At 42.3% G+C, this 22,443-nt stretch overlaps 1 protein-coding gene and 1 pseudogene across 1 annotated transcript; one reads left to right on the forward strand and one right to left on the reverse strand.

The window, feature by feature from the left end:
- Window positions 1–223: 223 nt before the first annotated feature.
- Window positions 224–16,770, reverse strand: LOC141043064 (uncharacterized; annotated as a pseudogene).
- Window positions 16,771–16,846: 76 nt separating this feature from the next.
- Window positions 16,847–17,939, forward strand: LOC120963057 (NADH-ubiquinone oxidoreductase chain 6). Its single transcript, XM_040387366.3, has one exon. It carries the CDS (start codon window positions 17,331–17,333, stop codon window positions 17,937–17,939), a length of 609 nt encoding a protein of 202 aa, XP_040243300.3. The 5' UTR covers window positions 16,847–17,330.
- The last annotated feature ends 4,504 nt before the right edge of the window (window positions 17,940–22,443 follow it).

Genomic DNA, 22,443 nt, shown 5'->3' on the forward strand with positions numbered 1-22,443 from the left:
TTCTTAGCTCCAATCAAGCTTTCTCTGCTGTCTAGGATCGTTAGTGCTATAGTGGAGACACTTTTCTCAAATAAGAATGGTGGTCACATTCCCTTTCTGGTGGTAGTCATTGAGGATCTCAAAAACAGGGATCGCAAAAACGTGTCAATAATGACAACGCTGGGCGAAAAGGCTAAAGAAGAAAAACCTGTAGATTTGAATGCCACTTCCTTTGCTAAGATAGCTAGATTTGGATGTCCATTCCACAAGGTATAGCTGCATCTGACACTGAGTAGAAGTTACTAGCAGGATAGACAGGAAGCTCTGAAGGATGTACAATGCTTGGAGGGACAGAAGTTTCAAGAGAAATGGTCTCTTTTGATGGGCATTTGTAGATGACGGTTGATACTGCAAACAATGCCTTCTTGACAGCTCTAGCATCACCAGTTATCTATTAAGCATAAAGATACATTCAAGATAACAATTAGCGGAATATAAGAAGCAAAGAATAGATATTGAATAAAGAAAAAAAAAGAGCAGAGCCTCATAACCGTCCTAATAGAGATAATACCACGTTCGTCTTGTTCTTTACGCCGATCCAACTCGTGCTTTTTAGGATGGATTTCACACGGAATCAAGGGAGGTGCGGGATACGACCCATATCACATTCCTGTGCCATAGCTTGCAAAATCAAATAAATCTATCGAAGCTAGGGTGCCAGGCCTATAAGAATCAGAAGAACAATCCACACTAATGTAACCGTAAAGAAATGGCGGCTCTAACATAGATTTTTCTCAATATGTCATGTTGTTGAAAAATCCTGTGGTAGCATGGGATGATCGGCACTTTAGTTTTAGTTATTGATTTACGCATCATGCATTAACTAATATTTATGGGGCTGGAGACTTCGCTAAAGCATGCACATAAATAGATGATGAGAGATTACAAGGCAAGGAGATACAGATCTGGGGGTTGACTCAGAACTTGTACATAGGTCAGCTCACTAATGCTTAATAACCAATAAATAGTCAATCAAGAGATATGCACCAGCAAACAACATTATACTAAAATAGTGTATTAGGCGGCAAATGGCACAGAAGAGTTTAGACAATAGATTCTCTACAACAGGTAGGGATCGGGGGTTATACGCTCTTTTCTATAAACAAAGTAGGCTTGTGATTGTCCACATCCATCACTCAATCATGCAATTCAAAGAAATGGTTTACTTATCTTCTTCTAAAGGATGGAATTGCTAGATTGTCAGTAATATCAATTGAGGAAGAAGCTAGTCCCACTTAAATTCGAAAAGAAGACCTCTATTGTGACAGAAGATTCCGCGCCCACAGCATCTCACTTATTGATTGTGACATAGCTCTATCTCCGCTCATAAGAAGATAGCATTTCATTCACTCGCTCTAGAAACCATAGGAGCTACTATTCCCAAGTTTATTAAGAATGGGCACTCACTGGATTCAGGCTTCCACCGTTCTAGCTTCTCTTCGTAGTTCACTAGAATGTATCGAGCATGTTTATCCGGATCAGGAGGCTTTACATAAATTGCTACGATTGCCAAGTCGAAAAAGAACTGGGCATGAAAGTGAAAGTGGAAAGAGAAGGGAGCGTGATTTGTTTCAAGAATTGGATGCCCTTGTTAAGGAAATCTAGTATAAAAGGAGAAATTGGGCCTATTTATAACTTTTGGTACCTAACCACCTGAACTGGGAATAATGGCTAAAGATTGAAGGTTCTAAGCCATGTATCAGAGCCGGTTATTTGAGTATCGATGCTGTTGGAGTCTAGCTTCCGACCAATCCACTTCACTTCGGAGGACATAACAGCTTAAGAAGAAATCGAGATCAGGCCCGTGGAAAGCACACACACACGCCTGGGGAATGAATCCACTTTTTCATTCTCAATACTAGGGGGGCTTCTCCGATCGATTGCTTTCACTGTTCTTCCCCAGATTGGCGAAATGACCTTTCGTCTTGCTTCCGTAAAATAATAAAATGTGCTTTCGCCAGAAGAAGAAAAAAGAAGATAGCTCAGTAAATGGCATTCAAGTAAAGTCGAGAAAGAGGCCTTGCTTTCGCACAGGAAGGAAAGAATTGACTTGGGTAAGTAAGCCCTATTGGGGGATTAAGGGCTCGAGTACGATTAGAGCGCCTTTTTTCTGCTGCGCAGGCTGACCATTTTAAATAGGGGGAAACAGGAGATTGTAGAACATGAATATGGCTAGTCTACTGCTACTGTTTGATTGGCAATCCTTAGACTATAGGGATGAAGCAAAGGAGCATAACCTACCTGCAACTATGCTTTAAAGCAAAGAAATCTATCGAAATTCTCATTCCAGTCTGAGGGGATATCTGAAGCTACCGATCCGGGATCTCACTCAAATCCAAACCTAGAACTTTTGTATTTATTGCTTCTCCTTTTAGAAGGTCCGTAGCCGAGTAGAAGAGAAGAAAAGAGATTTCCTTATCTGCATGCCAGCTTTCATTCCTACTTTTGATGAAAGAAAGGTCAGTTGCTGCCGACAAGTCGACTAAACTTTCACAACTGTCACCTATCTTTAAGCACCTTCTAGGCCGCTTCCCAACCTAATGCATTCAAGTCTGCCTTCGGTACTGGTACTTCGGAATCAAGGGCCCAAAAAGCGATATCAAGAATCTTTGGCCGAAGAACTCGCGAATAAGAAGGTTATTCCATAACTATATAAAATCCATAGTCACGCTCAGCATGCGAAAGCTTGTAAAAATGACATCCCCTGCGAAAACCAATAGGATTTGTTGGGCCATCGAACACTAGTTTCTGGTTTCTCAAGACCTTGAGGCAAGGGCAGTTACGCAACATTTTCTCAATATTGAATGTGCATTTTTCCCGCATTTTTTCGATTCCACTTCTGTATCAGAAATTAGTGTGAAGGGATGGAGTTCCTGTTTCGTTAACTAAGTCTTGCGTTGTTTGCTTGAGGAAGGGACGACTGTAGCTAAATTTCCATTGCTAGTCTTACATGTTCCCACGAACAATAAAGAAAAGAAGAAAAGGCTATTCCTTAGACACAGAGGTGGGATTAAGGCGTCATGCGGAACTCCAACAACATAGACCAGATGACTTATTTATGATCCTGGAGCTGAGAAAGCATGGGCGCGATCCACATCGAGTGGAACTACTATAACTATATCTGTGGAAGGAAGGTGGAACCTTCACCGAATCATAGTTAAGTGGCACCCATTCCGCAGTGGGCCGACGTCACACTGCCGCTTCAATAGCTAGCGGGTAATAATCAGAAAGTGAATCATCAACCACTCATTTAGAAGCCGCTCATGCAAGAACGTTTAAGTAAATCCTTCCGCCCTTATTTTCTTTAGTCTAGTTGTTGGAGGAAATGCGCCTTGAACACATTACGTATACTAGCTGAGCTTTGTCCCTAATCGTGACTAGTTGTTATTAGTTTCGATCAAATTTCCCCCCAGCCGGCAATGCCCCAGCTTCTCAAAATCTAGGAAGCTCTGGAAAAAAAAGTCATCATTATGAAAAGATACTAGCGCTACTGATAACCCACAAGTATAGGGGATCAATGGTAGCCTCTTTCAATAAGTAAGAGTGTCGAACCCAACGAGGAGCTAAAGGTAGAACAAATATTCCCGCAAGTTCTATCGACCACCGATACAACTCTACGCACACTCGACGTTCACTTTACCGGAAACAAGTATGAAACTAGAAGTACCTTGTAGGTGTTGTGGATAGGTTTGCAAGAAAATAAAGAGCACGTAAATAAAAGCTAGGGACTGTTTAGATAAAGACACAACTAAATTAGTTTTAGTAAAGAGCTTTTTGTCACGAGAAAGTTATTTGTCCCTAGGCAATCGATAACTAGACCGGTAATCATTATTGCAATTTTATTTGAGGGAGAGGCATAAGCTAACATACTTTCTCTACTTGGATCATATGCACTTATGATTGGAATTCTAGCAAGCATCCGCAACTACTAAAGATCATTAAGGTAAAACCCAACCATAGCATTAAAGTATCAAGTCCTCTTTATCCCATACGCAAACAACCTACTTACTCGGGTCTGTGCTTCTGTCACTCACGCCACCCACCATAAGCAAATCATGAACATATTGCAAACCCTACAGCGGGAATCCCTCACGCTCGCGCGACACGGAGAGCACCATAGGACAACACCAATAATAAGACATGCAACTCAAACCAATCTTGATCATCAAATAGCCCATAGGACAAAACGGATCTACTCAAACATCATAGGATAGCCATACATCATTGGGAAATAATATATAGATTGAGCACCATGTTTAAGTAGAGATTACAGCGGGTAAGAGAGAGGTTACACCGCTGCATAGAGGGGGGAAGAGTTGGTGATGATGGCAGTGAAGTTGTTGGTGAAGATTGCGGTGATGATGATGTCCACGGCGGCGTTCCGGCGCCACCAGAAGAGAAGGGGAGAGGGGGCCCCTTCGTCTTCTTCTTCCTTGACCTCCTCCCTAGATGGGAGAAGGGTTTCCCCTCTGGTCCTTGGCCTCCATGGCGTGGGAGGGGCGAGAGCCCCTCCGAGATTGGATCTGTCTCTCTGTTTCTGCGTTCTCGTCTGGTGCCCTTTCACCGTTCCGTATATATATGGAGATCCGTAACTCCGATTGGACTGAAACCTTCGCCGTGATTTTTTTACCAAAAATTAGCTTTCTCGCGGCCGAAGAAGGGCATCAACCGCCTTATGGGTGGCCCAGGAGGGTCAGGGGCGCGCCCAGGGGGGCAGGGGCGCCCCTGCCTCGTGGCCACCTCGGGCACTGTCTCGCGTGGATTTTTCTTCCGGAATTTTCCAAATATTCCAAAAATAAGCTCCGTCCGTTTTTATCCCGTTTGGATTCTGTTTGATATGGATATTGTGCGAAACATAAAACATGCAACAAACAGGAACTGGCACTGGGCACTGGATCAATATGTTAGTCCCAAAAATAATATAAAAAGTTGCCAAAAGTATATGAAAGTTGAATGATATTGGCATGGAACAATCAAAAATTATAGATACGACGGAGACGTATCAGCATCCCCAAGCTTAATTCCTGCTCGTCCTCGAGTAGGTAAATGATAAAAATAATAATTTTTGATGTCGAATGCTACCTAGCATAATCTTGATCATATGTCTAATCATGGCATGAATATTAAGATACGAGTGATTCAAAGCAATAGTCTATCATTTGACATAAAAACAATAATACTTCAAGCCTACTAATAAAGCAATCATGTCTTTTCAAAATAACAAGGCCAAAGAAGGTTATCCCTACAAAATCATATAGTCTGGCTATGCTCCATCTTCACCACACAAAATATCCACATCATGCACAACCCCGATGACAAGCCAAGGAATTGTTTCATACTTTTGACGTTTCTCAAACCTTTTCAAATTTCACGCAATACATGAGCGTGAGCCATGGACATAGCACTATAGGCGGAATAGAATATGATGATGGGGGTTATGTGGAGAAGACAAAAAAGGAGAAAGTCTCACATCGATGCGGCTAATCAACGGGCTATGGAGATGCCCATCAATTGATGTCAATGTGAGGAATAGGGATTGCCATGCAACAGATGCACTAGAGCTATAAGTGTATGAAAGCTCAAACTGAAACTAAGTGGGTGTGCATCCAACTTGCTTGCTCATGAAGACCTCATGCGTTTGAGGAAGCCCATCATCGGAATATACAAGCCAAGTTCTATAATGAAAATTCCCACTAGTATATGAAAGTGAAAGCATAGGATACTCTCTCTATGAAGAACATGGTGCTACTCTGAAGCACAAGTGTGGTAAAAGGATAGTAACATTGCCCCTTCTCTCTTTTTCTCTCATTTTTTTTTTATTTTTTGGTGGGCTTCTTTGGCCTCTTTTTTTTTATTTGGCCTTCTTTGGCCTCTTTTATTTTTTTGTAAAGTCCGGAGTCTCATCCCGACTTGTGGGGAATCATAGTCTCCATCATCCTTTCCTCACCGGGGCAATGCTCTAATAATGATGATCATCATACTTTTATTTACTTACAACTCAATATTACAACTCGATATCTAGAACAAAGATATGACTCTATATGAATGCCTCCGGCGGTGTATCGGGATGTGCAATGATCTAGCGTAGCAATGACATCAAAAAACGGACAAGCCATGAAAACATCATGCTAGCTATCTTACGATCATGCAAAGCAATATGACAATGAATGCTCAAGTCATGTATATGATGATGATGGAAGTTGCATGGCAATATATCTCGGAATGGCTATGGAAATGACATGATAGGTAGGTATGGTGGCTGTTTTGAGGAAGGTATATGGTGGGTTTATGGTACCGGCGAAAGTTGCGCGGTACTAGAGAGGATAGCAATGGTGGAAGAGTGAGAGTGCGTATAATCCATGGACTCAACATTAGTCATAAAGAACTCACATACTTATTGCAAAAATCTATTAGTTATTGAAACAAAGTACTACGCGCATGCTCCTAGGGGGATAGATTGGTAGGAAAAGACCATCGCTCGTCCCCGACCGCCACTCATAAGGAAGACAATCAATAAATAAATCATGCTCCGACTTCATCACATAACGGTTCACCATACGTGCATGCTACGGGAATCACAAACCTCAACACAAGTATTTCTACTAATCCACAACTACCCACTAGCATGACTCTAATATCACCATCTTTATATTGTAAAACTATTGCAAGGAATCAAACATATCATATTCAGCGATCTACAAGTTTATGTAGGATTTTATGACTAACCATGTGAATGACCAGTTCCTGTCATCTCTCTAAATAGATATAAGTGAAGAACGAGAGTTTAATTCTTTCTACAAAAGATATGCCCACGCTCTTACAAATATAAGTGAAGCAAAAGAGCATTCTATAAATCAACCAAGGACTATCTCATACCAGCATGGTGCATAAAAGAAAAGTGAAAACTAAATGCAAAAGACGCTCCAAGATTTGCACATATCACATGAACGAAACGAATCCGAAAACATACCGATACTTGTTGAAGAAAGACGGGATGCCTTCCGGGGCATCCCCAAGCTTAGACGCTTGAGTCTCCTTGAATATTTACTTGGGGTGCCTCGGGCATCCCCAAGCTTGAGCTCTTGCCTCTCTTTCTTCTTCTTACATCGAGACCTTCTGATCATCGAACACTTCATCCACACAAAACTTCAACAGAAAACTCGGTAAGATCCGTTAGTATAATAAAGCAAATCACTACTATAAGTACTGTTGCAAACCAATTCATATTTTGTTTTTTCATTGTTTCTACTGTAATATAACTTTTTCATGCCTTAATCCACTTATATAAATTGATAGTTTCATCAAAACAAGCAAACTATGCATCAAAAACAGAATCTGTCTAAAACAGAACAGTCTGTAATAATCTGAACATTCACCATACTTCTGATACTTGCAAAATTCTTCCAATATTAGGAAAAATAAACAATTTATATAGAAAGACAGTGCAAAAAGAATCAGAAGCATTTGACGTTCCAGTAAACAATTAAAAATCTCGCACTACAGCCAAAGTTTCTGTCCTGCACCGTACAAACCAACAAGTATTGTAAACATCCTAAAGGAAAACCTTGGCACATTATTTTTATAATACAATGGAATTGTACAAGGGGATAATTATTTTTGTTGAAAAGTTTCTGTAAACAAGATTCACAAAGTTTCCGTGAGCATGAACAAAGTTCAAGGAGCTCTCCCACTTCAACAATGCTTGTCTTTCTCACTTTCACTTTCCTTTTTGAAAAGTTTTGGGTTCCCCTCTTTATTTTTGTTGTTTTTAAACTAAATGAAAGCACTCAACAGAAATAAATGACTCTCTAAAACTTCCGGGTTGTCTCCCTGGCAGTGCTTTCTTTAAAGCCATTAAGCTAGGCATATTGTGCTCAAGTAATGGATCCACCCGGATCCCTAGGTATATCAAAGCCAATTTTAATTAGCAATGATTTGTAATTTAGTAGTGAGCACAAAGTAACATATATCATGTAATGAAGAAGTCTAACTCTCTTCCTATGCATCGGCATGTCATAAAAGAACAATTCATGCACACATAGTAAAGGCCAATGCATAGTGTAAACAGTTTCTTGCAATTTTACCATGTTGGAAACATAGAGAGGTGGAGATATAGTTCCTCTCTCATAATAATTGCAAGTAGGAGCAGCAAGCACATGCATATTATATCTATCAAAATCATCACGTGCAACGGTAAAAGGCAACCCATCAATATAATCCTTAATAAGCACAAACTTCTCCGATATAGTGTAGTTTGGAGAATTCAAAAAGATAATAGGACTATCATGCGTGGGTGCAATAGCAACAATTTCATGTTTAACATAAGGAACTATAGCAAGTTCATCTCCATAAGCATAACTCGTATTGGCATCTTGGCCACAAGCATAGCAAGCATCATCAAAAAGGGATATTTCAAGAGAATCAAGGGGATCATAACAATCATCATAGCAATCATCCTTCGGTAAGAACGAAGGGAAATTAAACAATGTATGAGTTGAAGAGTTACTCTCATTAGAAGGTGGGCACGGGTAGCTAATCCGCTCTTCCTCCTTTTGTTCTTTGCTCTTCTCCTCATCTTTTTCATCCAATGAGCTCATAGTTTCATCAACTTCTTCTTCCATAGACTCCTACAAAATATTAGTCTCTTCTTGGACAGCGGGGTAATCCTCAATATATGGTTCAACATAAGCATTAGAAGCATAATTATCATAGCAATATTTAAGTATGGCAAAATTTTCAGATTTGTAAAGAGTAGCACCATACGTTTCAATCAAAGAAGCAATTTCATAAGCACCCTTAAAAGCAACAAATTCTTCAATTTGTTGAATATCATAGTAACTATAAACACCCTTAGCATACGAAGATAGGATTCCATTATCAATAAACTCACATTGGTAGGGGAGGTGTTTCTTAGGGTTTTCAGAACAACAAGTAACATCATACATATAACATAAATTCCAAGCATAGCATTGCAAACGATGAATTTGACCCAATAGAATTTTACCTTTTTCAGATATTCGGTGTCGCACATAACAAGCATGCTCATCTAAAGATTTTCCTTCAACTAAGCTAGTTGGGGTTTCAGCACGAGCACATAGGGATCGAAGATGATCCAAGTAATAAGCTTCAGGAGTGTGATAGATTTTGAGTGGTTCTTCAACCATTGGTTCAGTAGGTACAACTATTTTTTTAGTATTTTGCGTTTCCTACCCATAACTAAAGATAGGAAACAACTAAGAACAGCAAATAAAAATTACTTAGTGATAAAGCAAACAAGCACACACGAGAATATTCACCCCACGCTATGACTCCCCGACAACGGCGCCAGAAAAAGGTCTTGATAACCCACAAGTATAGGGGATAAATTGTAGCCTCTTTCGATAAGTAAGAGTGTCGAACCCAACGAGGAGCTAAAGGTAGAACAAATATTCCCTCAAGTTCTACCGACCACCGATAAAACTCTACGCACACTCGACGTTCGCTTTACCGGAACAAGTATGAAACTAGAAGTACTTTGTAGGTGTTGTTGGATAGGTTTGCAAGAAAATAAAAAGCACGTAAATAAAAGCTAGGGGCTGTTTAGAAAAAGACACAACTAAATTAGTTTTAGTAAAGAGCTTTTTGTCACAAGAAAGTTATTTGTCCCTAGGCAATCGATAACTAGACCGGTAATCATTATTGCAATTTTATTTGAGGGAGAGGCATAAGCTAACATACTTTCTCTACTTGGATCATATGCACTTATGATTGGAATTCTAGCAAGCATCCGCAACTACTAAAGATCATTAAGGTAAAACCCAACCATAGCATTAAAGTATCAAGTCCTCTTTATCCCATACGCAAACAACCTACTTACTCGGGTCTGTGCTTCTGTCACTCACGCCACCCACCATAAGCAAATCATGAACATATTGCAAACCCTACAGCTGGAATCCCTCACGCTTGCGCAACACGGAGAGCACCATAGGACAGCACCAATAATAAGACATGCAACCCAAACCAATCTTGATCATCAAATAGCCCATAGGACAAAACGGATCTACTCAAACATCATAGGATAGCCATACATCATTGGGAAATAATATATAGCATTGAGCACCATGTTTAAGTAGAGATTACAGCGGGTAAGAGAGAGGTTACACCGCTGCATAGAGGGGGGAAGAGTTGGTGATGATGGCGGTGAAGTTGTTGGTGAAGATTGCGGTGATGATGATGGCCACGGCGGCGTTCCGGCGCCACCGGAAGAGAAGGGGAGAGGGGGGCCCTTCGTCTTCTTCTTCCTTGATCTCCTCCCTAGATGGGAGAAGGGTTTCCCCTCTGGTCCTTGGCCTCCATGGCATGGGAGGGGCGAGAGCCCCTCCGAGATTGGGTCTGTCTCTCTGTTTCTCTCTGTTTCTGCGTTCTCGTCTGGTGCCCTTTCACCGTTTTGTATATATATGGAGATTCGTAACTCCGATTGGACTGAAACCTTCGCCGTGATTTTTTACCAAAAAATAGCTTTCTTGCGGCCGAAGAAGGGCATCAACCGCCTTACGGGTGGCCCACAAGGGTCAGGGGTGCGCCCAGGGGGGCAGGGGCGCCCCCTGCCTCGTGGCCACCTCGGGCACCGTCTCGCGTGGATTTTTCTTCCGGAATTTTCCAAATATTCCAAAAATAAGCTCCGTCCATTTTTATCCCATTTGGATTCTGTTTGATATGGATATTCTGCGAAACATAAAACATGCAACAAACATGAACTGGCACTGGGCACTGGATCAATATGTTAGTCCCAAAAATAATATAAAAAGTTGCCAAAAGTATATGAAAGTTGAATAATATTGGCATGGAACAATCAAAAATTATAGATACGACGGAGACGTATCAGCTACTAATAAAGGAAGCTACTTTTTTCTAAGAAAGGAATAAAGCAGAAAACTAAAGAAAGAGATCTTAAGTGGGTCCCGCGGGTAGTTTGTCTTGTTTCAGTCCGTACAAGAAGATACTTTCAGGGTTGCCCAAGAAGGGACGGGCCTATCTATTGGTGGTACTAGTTCCGCGGGAGGGGCATGATTTCGGTGCCGTCAGCATGGGTCCGGCTATCGATCACAAGGGTCTAGATACGGGTCTCGAACAGAAAAGTATGCTACATATTGCTCTGCTCCAGTTCCCTCTGCTTACACCTGGTCAATTCGTTGATCACCCCTTTTATTTCTGATTTTCAAAAGGGCCCCGCTCTCGTCTCTGCTGACGAAGCCTTTATCTCTGTCTCTGTTATCCTCGTACCTACTGATCTCGTCGACTGATAGAGTCTATGCTATTGGTGAAGCTGGTTCTACCTCAACAACAGGATCTGCAAATGGATTTTCAACTAACAGCCTCCGCTTCAATTTGTGATGAAAGGTCGACTAGTTTTCACCGAATCTTCAATTACGCACCGGTAACTTTTTTCCATTTCTGAGGTCCAGAGGGGAAGAAGAAGTATAGCCTAGTTCAGAGAGTCACGATTGAATCCAGGTTAATTCAGCAGCAGCTAGAGCAATACTCCGATATTGATTTGATTCTCCGCTACCCACCAAGGTAGAAGACTGCTTGATCCGCAAAAGAAGTATGCTTTATTTGCTTATAGAACAAAAGTATACGCTTTTTCAGGGAAAGATAAATGGAATAGGGCATTCAGCAGTTTGAAGAGGTAGCCTTTTTTAGTAGCAGTCTTGTAAGCAAGCGCCGTACGTTCAATCTATACTGGCGAGAGTCTTTCCTCTTATAAAGCCTGAGCGCGTTGCATGACTTAATGCCAGCTCTTTATCACACATCTTCTGTAGAACCAATAAATATAAGGGATATGTGTTAGCACATCTTGTTCGTGCTCTACACCACATTTTTCCTGTATACCGGCAGCTAGCATCCCATCAGTAACCTATGGGCGAGATTTCTTGAGGGGGGCTGGCCATGGTTTTTTAACCCACCCTTTCATTCACTTAAGACCCAAAGCAGAAAAGGTTTGCAATCCATATACTGGAATTTGGTTCCACTGAAGTACAAGGACTAAACTGGTCGACTCCACCGCAGGGTGCGAGATGTTGAGCTTCCTCGATGCCTACTCTGGGTATCAGCAAGTCTATATGGCTGAGGAAGACAAAGAAAAAACTAGTTTTATCGCCCCTTCCTTCTGCTACAAGCGAATGCCCTTCAGTTTGATAAATGCCGGTGCCACATTTAAGCGCCTAATGAGCCTCATCCTCAGGTCTCAGTTGGGTCGTAATGCAGAAGTGTACGTTGACGACGCCGTCATCAAAAGCCGCTTGGCAGGGACTTACCCCAAAAACACCTCTTTTTTTGCATCTGATGAGCAGAACCAATTACCAGATCCTACTTCTAAGCTCTATGCTCTACTTCGGCCTTGCTCTCACTTATGGGTAGGAAGGACAATAAGCAGGAATTCATGTTGGCTAACTATTCTATCTAGGCGGAAGTTGTTTTCATAGGAAAGACGGAAGGTTTTGCGCGTTGGTTGTATCGAATTTCCCTTTCTAATAGCATACACAAATAGATAAGAAAGTTACGACGATGATAAGGTAATTGAAAACCTTTGATTTACCTTACCATCAGTTCTGTCTTATTTCTGTGCCTCCTCTAGCCATTTCATAATTGGATATCGTCATTCAAATCTGTTATGACAACTATTTGGTAAGCAGGGATTCGAATCAAACAATAAATACCAACTCTAAGTGTGATGGATAGTACCTGGTGCCTAATTTCATGGTATCTTTCTTGGCGCCTACCACAGGAAAACCCCTCCTTCTTTTGGGAGGAAATCAAATGAGTAAAGGTTTCTGCCGACTCCCCTCAAGGAACAACTCACTACTCAACTTGAAACCACAGACCTACCTCCTGCTTTTGACTTTCTTCTTTGTCCCAATTCATATCGAGCATGTCTTTCTCCATCTATAGATAGAGAGAATATAGGATAGGGGCGCTCAAAGCAAATAGGATTCTGTATCTAATACTAATAGGTACTAACCGCATTCAAGATTGACTTGACCTCTTATTTTGGATAGGCAGAAATGCTTACGCCCTAGGGGTTTAAAGGGCCCACTCCCTTTGGTTGACTCATCAGGCTCACCACCTTTTGGAGCTCATCCAACAGTCAGTCTACTTAATCATAATCATAATCAATCCGTTGCTATTGCTATCTATCGCCATACCCACAAGAGGGTAATTTATCCAACTCCCCGTGCGAAAGCATGTCCCGCGTCAGTGATTCGAGTTGTTCCTTGAGAGTAGGCTTATGGCATTCCAGGTAAACATAACAATATGAAAGAGAACTCCGTTCGGCTTATAAGTACTCGATTGAACCAATTATTTTTTCATTTCCCAGTAGGTCACCTTGGGCCAGCTGCTGACTTTCTAGAAAGAGACAAGGAAGTCGATTCAACATAAGGGAAGAAAGCATATTTTAGGTTTACTCCTTCCATGTCTAGTAGGAGCGCGTGCTTCTTATTGCCTTTTGAGCAGTAGTTGTATACATTCCTCACTCAGTCTAATTAATTATCTTTCTCCCTACCCAAATACCAAGGGAGGTTTATGAGTCGTATCCTCCTTACGAGATAGCGGAAGTAGCATTAGCGGGAAAAGTAAGCTCCTTTTCAAGCCTTCTCTTTCGTAACCTTTGATTAGTTCCTTAGATGCCCCTAGCAAGAATGATGCAAGAGCAAGAAAGTCTATTTCCTCCGCCTTTCAAGAATCTCGCTATTCAAATAGCACAGTATAAAATGCAATCCATAAGTCATGCTGGTCAATCAATGACAATGATAAGCTCTATAAAAAAAGAGTCTATTGGTCTTCGACACGTTTTATATCTACTTCGGTCATGCTTTATTGGAGTTATCTGACGCCAAGGAGGAAGGAATAGAGATTAGGATCCTAGCCTTGTTCTGTTTGAAGTTCCTAAGAGAGGTTACAAAAGAAAGGGATGCTCAAACCAAGGATTTGGAGTCTTATTAGTGCATCAATCTACAGAAAGGTAGGGGGGGCATACCTGTGTGAAAATGGAGTGTAAAGCATATTCTAGATATTTCACTTCGAATTTCTTCCTCTTAAAAGAGTCAAGTCTGCAGGGTTCCCTAAATTCCCCAGGAATCAAGTGGGACCGGGAGATCGTTGTTCATTCGGTGGTTGGCCCTCCCCCTAATAAGTACCTACCAAGAATTGGGCCAGTTAGTTCAAGCGGTACCGAATCACAAAGAACAGTTGAGTTTTCTAATTCATCTATTATTCTATTTTTTGCATTTCTAGAATAGCGTTGGAGCCGGGACACACATTTCTGCCCGAGTTCCAACAGCAAACCAAATACGTTATCATGGAAAATGAGTTTCCCCAACACAGAAGAGTTTGTGTGCTTTTTATTTTCACATGAGTTTCACATATGTGATGGTTGGTTGGGAGGGTACGGCAAATGACTCTAGAATCTTTCTGGATACAACCACTGAACCGGAAAATGGCCACTATCGTCACTGAGAAAATACTATCTTCTGGACTCAGGCTAGCTCTACGTTTATGCCTTAAGGTCTTTCTCCTTACCGTGGGGAGCGGTACCACTTGCGTGATTCTAGAGAAGAAGGCGGTGTCCCGACCACAAGGCGGCTAAATTCCACTGGTGCTTGCTAGCCAGTCAAGAACGACTCGAAGACCGTGGGAAGGTCTTCATGCTACGCCGAAAACGACGGTGGCTCCATACCGGGTGGTAATACACAGGTATAGGATTTCCTGTAATGATGTGAAACTGTATATTTCCAGAGAAATAGCTCAGTTCGAGAGGAAGGCGGAAAAGTTCCGGTTTTATTAACCTGATTCCTATTCATTTACCGGTAAAGGAAGGAATTCTTATCTATTTCTCGAGGCAATTATACTCATATCGACAATATGAACTGCATGAGAATTAGCATATAGAAAGAAAGCTTTACCGAATACAGGTCTAGTAGGTATAGAGCCGTAAGCGTGGTGGGGGTGCCGGTGCTTAGGCAGATGCCCCATTGTTCATGATGTTGTAATGAATCCAGTGGATCATCCTCATGGAGGAGGTGAGGGGCGCACGAAAGGAGGTAGACCTTCGGTGTCACCTTGGGGAAAGCTCACCAAAGCAGGATTTCGGGCAGTAGTAGGGGTGGTGAAACTTTAGATGTCAAATGCCACCAATTTTTCTGCTCAAGTTAGAACGTAGTTTTTCGAAGTGAATTGGCTAGTTCCTTTTAAAAGGAGACTGGTTTATTCTAATAAGCGATTGCCTTCAGTTTAGATTTGTTATCGTAATTTCTCTTTTATTTATGGGTTGTTATTTATTATTTCGATTTTTGATAAACGAAACGAATCCAAGCCCGACAAGTAGAATTCCATTCGGTACCTTTGGGGTTTTCTTTCTCCTTCTAGATGACGACGTCACCGCGTCTCCTTATTGTTATTGCGATGGTGACGAGGAACAAAGGGCCGGGGAGATCATCGAAATTACCTCTAGCCCGGAGCCAGAGGGGGGTCGTCGGCACAACGCCAACCCTGGTGGTGGGGCACTTCGAAGGTCTGGAGACCCTCCTTGAGATTCCCCCTTTACCGGAAACGCCACCCGCAGGTCCTTCCTTAGCTCCAGAAGAAAGGAGCAAGCCCCCTGGCCTAAACCTCGATCCATCCCAGAGTAGCCGCCGGCTGGACGGCGGCGAACAGGGAGCAAACTCCTCAAAACGAAGTTCTACTTTGTCTTTGGAAGAATTGGAAGAATCGGACTCTAAGTTTAAAGTAGGAGTAGAGTCTTTAGAGGCTCGCTTAGAAGGAATAAAGAGAAAAAAGCAACTGCAAGCGTTCGGGGCTTCTCCTTTTGAGACCACGAAAGTAGAGCTGGTTACGTCCATTAGGGAAAATTCCCAGTTTCGTGTGGGACTGCTTTTGTCTCTGGATGTCAAATGCCCCTTGACGGGCAAACGGGAGGCTCTCGAAAAGACGACAGAGGCCATCTTGAAATGCCAAGGGAAGCCCACAGACTCCCTAGCGTCTCTACTTGACCTAAAATGCGATCTCGAGGACCCCAAAAACTCGAGACCGCTCTCCGTCCATATTTAGGACCGTTAGGGCGATTTTTTAAGAAATAAAAACCTTCTGTCGATTTATCCACACTTCCATGACTTCTAGAGGAAAGCTAACTGCTTGCTGGCTAGGAGTTGTATGAGCGGTAACGTCCACGTACGGCTCCGTGAGAAGGTGGACGGAAATGGCCTTGTTGTACCTCACTCCCGTCTGCAATGTGGTCTGCTCTTTTTTTAGGAGAGTATGCCAATATGATCTTAATGAGGTGCGGGGCTTTGCATCTGACATTCGTTGGGATTTCCTCTGCAGGAGCCCGCGTCCCGCCCTTTTTATGCAATAAACCCCTCCGGCCGAAGACTAGTGATAGGTGGTCCCACGGAGCTTTCGGAGAAGGGTAGCCTAGTGTGTAAGCACAACAATGAACCGCGGCGAACCCTCAGACGACCCTTCTAAGATAAGGGGGAGATCCTCAGTAGTGGTGACCCTTTGACTCTTCCACTGACTTATATATGTACCGAATGCTCATACGGGAAAGTGAACTCCTGGGTATGGAACCAGGGGGGTTGCTCCGAGAAAAAAATCCTTTCTTTCTCGTCCACTCTAGGGGGTGCGGACACACCTACGCGGATTACAGGTGACAGTTACAAGAATGGCGGGGAAGTGAAGAGTACCCGACGACATTCAGGGATGAATGTAGACCCATCGGGCGGGGATAATCATTCCGGTCCTAGGAGAGGTGGCGACACCAGTCTGAGCTGAGGGAAGCCAGCCAATTGAGTCACTGAAACGACCGCAGGAGGCGCACCCTAAGCCCAGCTTCTCGGAGCTGCTATTGCGAAATACGGCTTCCTTAATATCCAAATTTCAACAAGGGGGCTGGGCTGCTCGCCTTCATAGAAAGGCGACCGGGCCTAGATTAGATGTTCGCCTTTTTATAGAATAGAAAGAGAAGGTAAAGGGGGGGGGGTTGGAGATTCTTGAAAGAATGCATGGCTTCCTCCTATTCCGCTTCAACAGAAGCCCTTAAAATCTTGCTGCTATGGCAGCAAGGGTTATCCATTTCATAGGCGAGGGTGGGGGAGAAGCAAGCCGAACCTCTGATCGACCCAGACACGTCAAAAATTCTTGGTGCCGAGAGAAAGACGAAATTCAGTGAGTGCTTTCTTTTATAAGAAGAGCGTCGGCTTGGAAGAAGAAAATGAAATATGAACAACCGCGCTGGTTGTAATAGATCGACTTGAATGCGTCTTCTTGCTCCAGCATTCAAGTTCCATTTCAAGGGAGGACGACGTACCATGATACTTTCTGTTTTGTCGAGCCCTGCTTTGGTCTCTGGTTTGATGGTTGTACGTGCTAAAAATGCGGTACATTCTGTTTTGTTTCCCATCCTAGTCTTTTGCGACACTTCTGGTTTACTTATTTTGTTAGGTCTCGACTTCTCCGCTATGATCTCCCCAGTAGTTCATATAGGAGCTATTGCCGTTTCATTCCTATTCATGGTTATGATGTTCAATATTCAAATAGCGGAGATTCACGAAGAAGTATTGCGCTATTTACTAGTGAGTGGTATTATTGGACTGATCTTTTGGTGGGAAATGTTCATCATTTTAGATAATGGAACCATTCCATTACTACCAACCCACAGAAATATGACCTCTCTGAGATATACGGTTTATGGCGGAAAGGTACGAAGTTGGACTAATTTGGAAACATTGGGCAATTTGCTTTATACCTACTATTCCGTCTGGTTTTTGGTTTCTAGTCTGACTTTATTAGTAGCTATGATTGGGGCTATAGTACTTACTATGCATAGGACTACAAAGGTGAAAAGACAGGATGTATTCCGATGAAATGCCTTGGGTTCTAGGAGGAATATAGTGAACAGGACTATTTCTCCTTTTGGCCATAGCCATAGAAGAAGCTTCTCCTCCAAAGCCGAGGGAGGGGAATCTCAGGATTCCTATGACCCTGCTTATATCGATTTTTTAAGAGCTCGTTTAGGGTTTTTCCCGGGTTTGGTACCAAATCTGGATAAACTTTCGGTTCTTAAACCTGAGGAAATTCTATTTCTGGCTTTTCGCTTCCCACGGGATGCGAACATGTTTAAATTGCCCCTAAAGAATATCAAAGATATGATTAAAGAAGCAATGGCTAAAGAGGAAGAAAACAGAAACAATCCTCCGGTGGAAGGTTGTGAAGATCGTCATATGACAACGGAAGAAAGTCAAAAATTGCTAGAAGCATTTTCTTTCCTATGGGATAAAAAAGATTTGGAACTATTGAGTGGTGTAGGTATCCATCTTAGCAAATAGAGATACCGAGGCCCACCAACCTACTACTTGTTGGTTTGGTGGGGAAAGAGGAGTGGGTATGAGGGCTTCTTTCACTTTTTTAGGCTAGTTTATATCATTCCACATGATGATTTGGTTGATAGAGTTATATCGATATATCGAAATAAGTACCCCTTTTGTAATATACTTCCGCAGAGTGAATACGCACTCAATAATGAACCTTCAAAAATGCGTTATGCCGCAATAGGTACTAGTATCATTATAGCAAGTTATTTGACTTCGAATGCAATAATTCCGCTAACAGCCTCTATAATACAATGATAAATAAATGATCAATTCTATTCCACGATGTATTCCTAGTTTGAAAAGATATGAATGAAGGGCATGATCATTATAAAGTATACCAAATTTTTTTATCCCAGCTGGGTTCTTGTTGAATACCCATAGAGCTCGGATTCTGACGATACGAGCAAAAGCTATGAAAGCATTAGGAAAGGGACACACGCCTCCATTTTGGATTCGGTCTGTTCCATCTTTTACCTTTGGAAAAATAAAGGGATTGGAGCCGCAAATCCTTGTTGAAGAGGATATCGAGCACAAGAGTGAAGAGTGAAGAGTAGAGGGCGCATTGGATGTGCGCTCCCTATGAACGATGTCCCACTAGAAATGGATCTTCGGAAAGAAGAGTGTTTCTCTTGATATTTCTATTCTATTCTATTTCAATAAGTGAATTATTGATCAAGATCAAATGGAGAAAATGTAGATATGAAACTATGTTCTTTCAACACCTTCTTCCATGCTATTGAAGCTGGCAAACAGGGGAGTGAGTGAAGAGAGAAGCCATGCCTCTTTCGATGTGAGGCAAGCGATGGACGAGTAGATGCTGCCCTTAGACCAATTTTCTCTTTCGGTAGCTGACACCGAGATGGGCTAGGCTAGGAAACCTTATTCGAGATGATAGGGATGGTAAACAAAGTGATGGGGGTATACTTACGAATTGGAATACAAATGAAATCATTGCCTATAAAGATGAACCCGTTAGCGTATAGGAACAACATCATATGAAAGTTGGGTGGATACTCCTATTTAATTCGTTTAACCAGAAATAGAGGATAGGATTCGAAAAGTCAACCGGAAACCGAGCCCTAACCTTTAATTGATGAGAATTTCAATACCCCTACTACTCGTATGTATTGGCGTGGGTTCGTATGTAAACATTCGTATTGGCTTAGCAGAGCACTTCGTATCCCGCCACAACCGATCCTTTGCTTCCTTCTCACTCAGCTTTTTGACTCAACAGTCGTTCCCCCAGTTACACAAAGCTACGTATACAGGGGTAGTTGTTCATCCCTTTTGCTTGTGACATATCCCCTCACTCTGTCTTCTATTCCTTCTGTGCGTTACGTTACTAAGGCCATCGGTCTTATGGAAAGAGAAGGCATATAATCGATTCTTTGACCGGCTTTGCTTCTTTCGTGATTCACGTAGATTGGAATTCACTTTCTTTAGGGCATGGCTAGTTTCGGGATTTCTAAAACCATCGCCCAACTCTTTCTTATTCAAACACGCCAACTGATATGTTTGATTAACAAGCTAGGGAATGATTGGGGCTTATGTGGACCCCTTCCCTTTAATTTAAGAAAGAGGTCTTCCTAGCTGACTTGAAACTAGATCTTCTTCCAAGTTTCGTTCTCTATGGCTTGTGAATTGCTGTACTACGTGTTTCACTCTCTTCTAAGGGATCTCCTCCTATGGAGGTATGTAAAGTGGGTTCTATCGCATTTTCCATCTTAGGGCGAGCAATATAAGCAATTCAGGTATCAACAGATACATTGTTTGGGAAAGAAAGTGAAAACAATAGATCCAATTCTTGGTTTTGGGGATGGATTTCTCACAACCCTGAGGTGCTTGCTAATCTCTCGGGCGAGTCGATGTCAATAGCAATTCTGATGAAACATCTTAAACATCTTTAGTGCCTTCTGCCTTTGAGCTCAATCGATCAGAAGAAAGGGAATATAGCCTGCCCCTCATTGTCCAGGTTTTCTTTGAACACCATCGGCCGGACAAGAACAAAGGTTTTCACCATCGTCTTTGCGCTTTGCTGGAACAATGTAAGGTTTACGCTCGTGACTTCACGAGATAGTGATTGTCAACATCCCACACAACTCTCACTCTCACTCTGGCAAAAGGAAATGAATGTATCTACTCCTTCAAACAACAGGAAAGCAGACACGCATCCTACCCGCATCAATGCCTCTGCCCTCTTGTATCTACATATCATGATATGGATACCCTTGGTCATTAATAAAGGGAAGATGATTTTAGCCGAGGTGATCGGACTAACACTGAGTGCATTTGTCCCGGCTAGGCTTATTACGTTCTTAGTGTTCTAAAGTGGGACATGCGCTAGCTCTAGTAACCATTCTCCATTGATTGGAAAGGGCTTAGAAAGGCATTTATGAAACTAAGAAAGCATCACTCTGGCTTAGAGTCACTGAACCATCTCCAGGTCACAGTCACCCACCAGGAAGGCATAGAGGCAAGACAGAAAGTAAAGACAGCAGGAATCGAACCTAGGAATAGTAAAATGATGATTCAAAGCGCTACCGGGATGCAGCTCTTGTTCGAGGTAGGTTAGTAGCTCTAGCCAGAAGTCGAAAAGCATTAGTTGCTGGTAGCCCTTAGGAACACGAGGAGGCTAATGTAGTGAAACTGGATGAGCAATGACGAGGCCCTTTCACGCTATCGCCCTGGATTGTTCACCTAGTTCAGAGAACACTGAGGTTGCTTAGAAAGCGTAGCGTTAGGAGACACCAGGGTGTTAGCATTCAAGAATGAGATCACACCAGTGGTACCAGAAGCTCCAAAAACTGTTAAAAATAAAGGGAGTGGATAGACAAAGAAGAGAAAGGAACAAGAACCCAGTCGTCGAACCAGTATAAAGCCCTAAGTGATCTGCTCTACAAGAGTATATTAACATGTTCGGAGTATGAACAGGGAAACCCGATACCTACTACCTTAGAAGAAAGAATTCTGGAAGAAATGAAGAAGAGCTGTTCGACAGCGATCCTTACCTATCAATTCATGAAATTGGAGTTTGATGTTGTGTTGTAAAGGAAATCTTCAGAGAAATGGAAGACAGGCAGAGTATAGATTAGTTCATCTGTCCACTCAATGAATTCCACATTCATATCCAATCTCATTTCAGTAGCAAAAGATACCGCTATGCTCTAAATTGCTCTATTGACTTTGGATAGACGTGATCAAAACCAATATGCTTGGTTAGTTCATGCTTGACTGGATCATTGGCAATCTAAATAGGATTCGGAGTCTCCTGTACTGCCTTCATTCACTGCCAAGCTCTAGTAAATATCTGAGTGAGTAAGTTATGGATCGTGGGCTTTTCCATCTCCTGCTTACGACAATATTTGCTTCTTTTTAGCTGAAGAGAAGGGCCCCTCCTATAAGGTATTTTGTAGTTGGTGGGAGCGCTTTGGCGCGAGAAGTGATAGCTATGGCTTAACAAGCATCAACTGTTCGCACAAGCGCTGGTATCTTTACGTGTCCCGTGAGAAAGAGAAATAAGTGGATGGTATCGATCGAGGCAAGTAATAAAACATGCTGGGAAAACTGGAACTGATGGATGCAGAAAAGAAGGTACTCGTGATGGACGATCTTGATGATGACAATGGCACATCTCAGTCGCCGGCTGTGTGTCAAGTCCATCAATTCCAAAGGAGTGGTTTGTTTGCTTCACTTCACTTTACGATACTGTTCCATTGCTTCTGTGCAGTAAGAACTGGGCAACAGGGATTTCGGATAGGTAGGTTCAGTCAACCCAAGAGAACTGTTGGCGTGGTGAGCTAATGGGTATAGATAGTTTTAGCAGGTTGGATACCGTTGAGGTCAGTGCAGGTATAAGAAAGGCTGAGAGACGAGAAAACGGCTATCCCGTGGCTATCGAATTAAGAACGATAACAGGACTTGTAGGTTCTCGTGCAATTCTGGATCATGTGACAAGAACAGGTCACTTGACTCAGTCTGTAACTTTCAAGCCGTTGCA

The sequence above is a fragment of the Aegilops tauschii genome, chromosome 3 (assembly GCF_002575655.3).
Source record: "Aegilops tauschii subsp. strangulata cultivar AL8/78 chromosome 3, Aet v6.0, whole genome shotgun sequence".
Lineage (NCBI taxonomy): Eukaryota > Viridiplantae > Streptophyta > Magnoliopsida > Poales > Poaceae > Aegilops > Aegilops tauschii.